Source organism: Coregonus lavaretus, assembly GCF_964263955.1.
Source record: "Coregonus lavaretus genome assembly, chromosome: 19".
In the NCBI taxonomy this organism is placed as follows: Eukaryota; Metazoa; Chordata; class Actinopteri; order Salmoniformes; family Salmonidae; genus Coregonus; species Coregonus lavaretus.
In genome coordinates this window covers 39646573-39653454 of record NC_140006.1, presented here as the reverse complement: position 1 = coordinate 39653454, position 6882 = coordinate 39646573, and the positions used below count along the sequence as shown (strand labels likewise).

Sequence of the window (6882 nt, the reverse complement as noted above, 5' to 3'; positions counted from 1 at the left end):
TTCTTTCTTTCTTTCTTTCTTTCTTTCTTTCTTTCTTTCTTTCTTTCTTAATTTTTTAGCCCTTTTGGGGGCTTATCTTCTGTTTAACAATCTATTGACTTGATACAATATTGATGTTGTGTATTGCGTGGTGATATTGATATGACTGTAGAATAGACATTGCTATGAATGTGTCCTTAGACTGAGTGACATCCTATAAAGTAGGATAGGACTCACCTTGTAACTCAGGTAGGTCAACAGAATAGTTTCAAAAAAACAGATAACTGCCACAGACACCTGTTGAAGAAATAGAAGCTTTGTTTTCATCAAGTCTCTAAGAAACAAAATCTGTTTCACATTATTGGAAAGTAGGTTGACTGTGGATAGAAACAACAAACAGTAGTAATTGCATGGTGCCCATGTATAAAGTAGTTAGCAACCACAACTACAAGTTAATGAATTGTGAAGAAAATTTCACCTGTAACGCCCATATGCCAAGACTTCGTTCGACCCATATTATGGGAGACCTGGTGGGAAAAAAAGGTGTGCGATAGTTCACAGCTGGATATTTATTAAGGATCCACATTAACATGTTATAGCAACCACCTGCTGGGTTCCAGAGACTGTTTGTGCCAATTCAACATGTAGAATCACCAGCCCATATTCTGGTCAGACGCACAGCGTTCTGGTGGGTTTCCTCTCTAAGTGAGTGATCTGGTCTCAATGCATTGTTACCAGGCAACCACTGACATATTAAACCCATGTCTGAATATGCTTCTCTCAATGTTTTGTGCACTCAGTGTATATGCCATTTAGCAGACTATTTTATCCAAAGCAACTTATAGTCATGCGTGCATACATTTTACATATGAGTGGTCCCGGGAATTGAACCCACTATCATGGCATTGCAAGCGCCATGCTCTACCAACTGAGCTACAGAGGGTCTTCTCTTTCACTTGTATTTAACACTGGATTAGATAAGAGTAGATTCAACACTAACCAGTCAATCATTAAAAATATGTATGTTTGATTTGGGCATCCCCAGCTGTAAAGAGAAAGAAATATGACAAGTTAATGAACAACATGTCTAACTGTGCACAATACTCTTGAATGAAAATACATTCTACAGTCATATTTTAAGTTTTATTGTCACGTGCACAAGTACAGTGAAATGCCTTTTTTGCTCACTCTTTCCCAATAATGTAGTAATCAATATCAATAGTACTATAAAAAATTAATTAAAAAAGTCAAGTAGAACAAAAACACATGACAAATAGAACTAAGATCAAAGGACAAAGGTGAGTAAACTGACTGACTGTACACATCTCATCCTTCTATCACGACTAAGTACACAGCGACCCGACAGCGACCCGACTCTTATTCGCTTATGTTTCCAGATGAGATGAATGTCCCACACAGGCATGGTTATGATGTCCTTGATAGACCTCAAGTCTAGATGGAATGATAGACAGTGGATTCTAAGATTTTGAACATGTTCAGTACATTCACTTCCTCCGTTTCCAGGCATAGAAATGAAAGTGTTGGAATCATTGTCATTGAGAATTGACATGGCATGGTTCAGTACTGCTAATGACTGATACTTCCACATTCTCTTTGATTTATCCCTTTCTCTTATATTGTTGTTATAAAAAGCAAAATTTCTGTGACAGTTCAGTGAACTCCACGTGGTATCTAAATGCACCTACGACACATTGAATGACTGTCCTTACCAGCCATGTCCTTTGGATGGGTCGTCTGTGAATACACGACACATGTATAGGACACAGCTCAGGACCTTTATTGAGAAGTCGAACACTCGTATTCTCAGGCCTGGGAGACGGAGAGACAGAGCGGTTATAATGTCATACCTAGGGTCAGGAGTACTTCCTCACCATGTGACTTGACCAGGAGAACCCTTAGTTATAACTCGTTCAACAGTTTGACTGAGGCTATTTGTTACTGATGCAACAGGTGTATTTTGACCGATGCTATTTGTTACTGATGCAACAGGTGTATTTTGACCGATGCTATTTGTTACTGATGCAACAGGTGTATTTTGACCGATGCTATTTGTTACTGATGCAACGGGTGTATTTTGACCGATGCTATTTGTTACTGATGCAACAGGTGTATTTTTACTATCTTTAAAAAAGTACAAATAAGATTTATTAGATGGATAACCTTAAGTCACAGAATGTAGTGCAGTTCAACTGTGGGTACACATTTTAAAAGATTACTTACTTGATCTTTGGTTTTTGATGAAGAACAGTTTAAGTCTCTCTTTGAAAGTACTTTCATTGGCGTAAAATTCTACTTGCACCCTTGGGGAAAAAATACATATAAATTGTTTCTGTAAATAAAATGAATAATGTCATATTTACTGAGTTTTTGAGCATGGGTAATGCTGGGTATTAACCTTTTTACTGCAGTGGGCTAACTCAGGGTCACACAGAGTGATTCTTGGTAGTCTTAAACAAATCTACTTTGAAACGAAATTATACACCTCACACACATGGTTACGGGCTTTAAAAGAAGAAGACACATGTACCATGTCAGATATAGAGTTGTAATGTATTCAGTTTTGAGTTTGCATCCCAATATTACACTTTATATACATCACAGAAGACTGAAATATAACAAAACCATTTGACATAGAAACACCTGATTTTCGGCTGTATAAAAACAAACATGTTTATTAATTATGAAAAGGCCACTAGGTAATTTTACTGCAGGAAACGGCTACACAAGTGCAAAGATTCCACAGGTACAAACTCTAAATACACTTTGACTATCAACTGCTGTAGACCTATCATAGTCTCATTCCTTTCTTATGCAAGCACCATTATACTGTAGGTCTTTCTACAAATGTAACCTCCACAGATACATTCATTCTAAGGGGTGCACCATTAACATAAACATTATCTTCCCCTCTCCAACTACACAAAATCACAACACAAAATATATTATTATATTGAACAAGTAAAAATGTTTATATTTTATCCACCAACCTTACATTTTGTACTAGCTATAACAGTGTTTAACCACATAAGAATTGTTTTTATTTTATTGTAGCTAACATTAAGTCAAACAAACTCAACCTACCTGTCATCATTTTGTAAATTCTGGTCCCCGAGGAGTAAGTCTCTGAATCTATACTTTGGGGGAAGAGGGGGTACTTCGAACTCCAAATCACCCATACTTCTCCTCAGCTGTAGCTACATCAGTGGACAAATAATCTCAATCCAGATCTCAAATGTACACTTTTATGACAGTATTTTCAAACAATTGTTGTTCTCCGAGTGCGCAAGAGTTGTGCCTCCTCATTCCAAGCGCTCAAAAAGAATGCATACGTCACAACAATATTGTTTAATTATTTGGAAAACAGGGAAGCAGCTATAGGCTTATTATTCAAAATCGTCCCATTGTTGAGCATCCTTGGTCGCGCATGCGCGTGCGACAACACCCAAAATCCAATTGCATCATTATGTAACCTCTTGAGGTGCCGTGCCTGACCGGTATCAGTGTAAGCATCATCCAAAGCGCACATTACAGTCATTGGAGTCGTCGGTTTATTGGTGATGATGATTAAGGATGATTTCAATATATACAGCACCTTCAGAAAGTATTCACACCCCTTGACTTTTTCCACATTTTGGTGTGTTTAAGCCTGAATTTAAAATGGATTAAATAGCGTTGTTTTCTTGTCACTGGCCTACACACAATACCCCATAACGTCAAAGTGGATTCATGTTTTTCAAAATGTTTATTAATTAATAAAAAATGAAAAGCTGAAATGTCTTGAGTCAATAAGTATTCAACCCCTTTGTTCTGGTAAGCCTAAATAAGTTGAGAAGTAATAATTTGCTTAAAAAGTCACATAATAAGTTGCATGGACTCACTCTGTGGGCAATAATAGTGTTTAACATGATGTTTGAATGACTACCTCATCTCTGTATCCCACACATACAATTATCTGTAAGGTTCCTCAGTCTAGCAGTGAATTTCAAACACAGATTCAACCACAAAGACCAGGAAGGTTTTCCAATGCCTCGCAAAGAAGGGCACATATGTATGTATGTATGTGTATGTACGTATATATATATATATATATATATATATATATATATATATATATATATATATATATATATATATATATATATATATATATATTTGCAAGAGAAAAAACATGTGGGGGATTGGAAGTGATGCAGACAATTACATTGATGGAAGTTACAATCTGTCTGCAATATTAAAGCTGATCTAGCCAATAAAAAAAAAGGAAGAAAAAAAAAGATATAAAATGAAAAAAGAGAAGGGCACCTATTGGTAGATGGGTAAAAAAAGAAAAAGAAAATAAATTTTAAAAAGCTGACATTCAATATCCCTTTGAGCGTGGTGAAGTTATTATTTACACTTTGGATGGTGTATCAATAAACCCAGTCTCTACAAAGATACAGGCGTCCTTCCTAACTCAGTTGCCGGAGAGGAAGGAAACCGCTCAGGGATTTCACCATGAGGCCAATGGTGACTTTAAAACAGTTGCAGAGTGTAAGGGATCGGGGGTTGGCTGGGTCTAGACAGAGTCTGACACTTCTCCGATCTACAGAGAGGGGGAGTCATCAGACTCGATCTGGTTCACCTGAGTTCTGAGCACACCTGTCCATAATTAGGGTAGGATAAGGTGTGCTCAGAAGTTCAGTCGGTGCGAGGTATTGTTCCTTTGTGACTTGCTAAGCGTTTTGTTCCGAGAGAGAGAGAGAGAGTTTGTTGTTTTGATTACCCGTGTATCCGACCTGTGCCTTGTTTGACTCCCCGAATTGCTTAATCCTCTGCTTGTCTACCCCAGTGATTACCGTGCTCTGATCCTGTGCCTGTGCCCTCGACTACGACTAAGCCCGCTCCTTTGGTACCTCTGCCTGTCTATGCCTTGCCCGGTTTTGACCACAGCCCGCCCGACCACGATTAAGCTATACCCTTGTCTGTACTCTAATAAAGCATCACTATTCTGCGATTGGATCTTACCACTCTGTCCGAGTATTCATTACACAGAGTTTAATGGCTGTGATGGGAGAAAACTGAGGATGGATCAACAACATTGTAGTTACTCCACAATACTAACCTAATTGACATAGAAAAAAGAAGGAAGCTTGTACAGAATAAAAATATTCCATAACATGCACCCTGTTTGCAACAAGGCACTAAAGTAATACTGCAAAAAATATGACTAAGCAATTAACTTTATGTCCTGAATACAAAGCATTATGTTTGGGGCAAATCCAATACAACACATCACTGGGTTCTAATGGACACAAAAGGAAATAAATAAATACATAATCAATGAAAAATCACATAAAATCATGTATCACTACATTATCACTGCGTTATCACTGCATATCATGGCATTATCACTACATTATCACTACATTATCACAGTTATATGCACAAAAGCAAATGTCATACATACTGTATGTACAGCTAATATTTACAACATGGAGTTACAAGGGTCTTAATTGGTCTGTTGGATAACACGCAGCAGTTCATATATGATTGTACTGTTGGAGCTGTAGCAACCAGTTTTTGGTGTTTCTTCTGAATGTATTAAAAAGTTTAATCAGTTTATGTTCTTCTGATAAAGTGTTCCATGCATGTGCTCCTCTGTAGGAGTGTCACACTCTGGCTCCAGGACTTGTGTATTTGAGCCAGGGTGTATGTTGTTTTGTTGGGTTTTGGGTGATGTTTTATGGTTGCATGTCTGTCACGTTTATTTCTAGGTGGGGAGTTCTGTTGTGTCTATTTCTAGGTTGTGGTTGTGTTTCCTTGTTTGTATTCCATGACTCCCAATCGGAGGTAACGAGTGTCAGCTGTCGGCTCGTTATCTCTGATTGGGAGCCATATTTAAGATGTAGGTTTTCTTGTGTTAGTTGTGGGTTTTTGTTCTATGTTCAGTCGGTGTACTGAGGACGTTACGGATCGTGTTTTGTTTTGTCGTTATTTCCACATTAAAGTCATCATGTTCACTCCCAACGCTGCGCTTTGGTCCTACTTTATTGGCGATCGTGACAAGGAGAAGTAGGACTGGCCTATAGAGGTTTATATAGAGGAACCCTGCAGTTTCCCCTGGTGCCCCATGAAATGTGGATTTAGTGCTATTGATGATCACATATTGTCCACGGTTTTCCCAGATGTAAACCAAACCAGCTGATGGCTTTGTCTGATAAATTGAACTTGTGGAGTTTGGAGAACAGTACACTGTGATTCACTGTGTCAAAGGCCTTTTTCAGGTCAAGGAAGACTGCTCTGACCACATTTTCCTCATCCAGTGATTTCTTGATGTTCTGCAGTAGGACACAGTTTGCTATTTCAGTGGAGTATTTTGGTCTGAATCCAAATTGTTCCTGGTGCAGGTACTGATGCTTTTCCAGATATGACATGCGCTGCTCTGCCAGGACTTTCTCCAACACTTTAGATAGGACAAGCAGAATACATCTGTTTGACACACCTTCCTGTGTTAAAAACAGTCAGCTTCATTCACATCTCTCTGAGTTAAAAACAGTCAGCTTTATTCACACCCCTCTGAGTATAAAACAGTCAACTTTTATCACATCATTGCTGGTGGTATTTGTTTTTGTAAACCTAATCTAATGGCACTGCACTGTCACATCTCACAACAGTCCAACAAACTCCTACAGCAACTACAACATGCAACATTATTTATAAAACAATTCAATTGAAGTCAGCTACACCCCTTACTGTTCAAAACAATTCTGTTTTGTTTGAAACACAGTCAGATGCGCCAAAATGTACATAGCCTATTTGGAAACTCTAGAGTTTGGAACTGCCCTAGGCAATGATTAACTTGCACACAGCTGGCCTAAACTATTTGTGAAATCCAGTTTACTT

The 6882-nt window shown here is 38.1% G+C and overlaps 1 protein-coding gene across 1 annotated transcript in view; it reads right to left on the bottom strand.

The window, feature by feature from the left end:
- Positions 1-3176, bottom strand: part of LOC311146299 (potassium channel subfamily T member 2-like) — a gene marked incomplete at its 5' end in the record, with an annotated part of 53827 nt that extends 50651 nt beyond the window's left edge. The window contains 6 exons of the mRNA XM_084182789.1: positions 217-276; positions 458-506; positions 980-1024; positions 1710-1809; positions 2221-2300; positions 3082-3176. Coding sequence (XP_084038915.1) covers positions 217-276; positions 458-506; positions 980-1024; positions 1710-1809; positions 2221-2300; positions 3082-3176 — 429 coding nt within the window. The remainder of the gene's footprint in view (positions 1-216; positions 277-457; positions 507-979; positions 1025-1709; positions 1810-2220; positions 2301-3081) is intronic.
- Positions 3177-6882: the final 3706 nt, after the last annotated feature.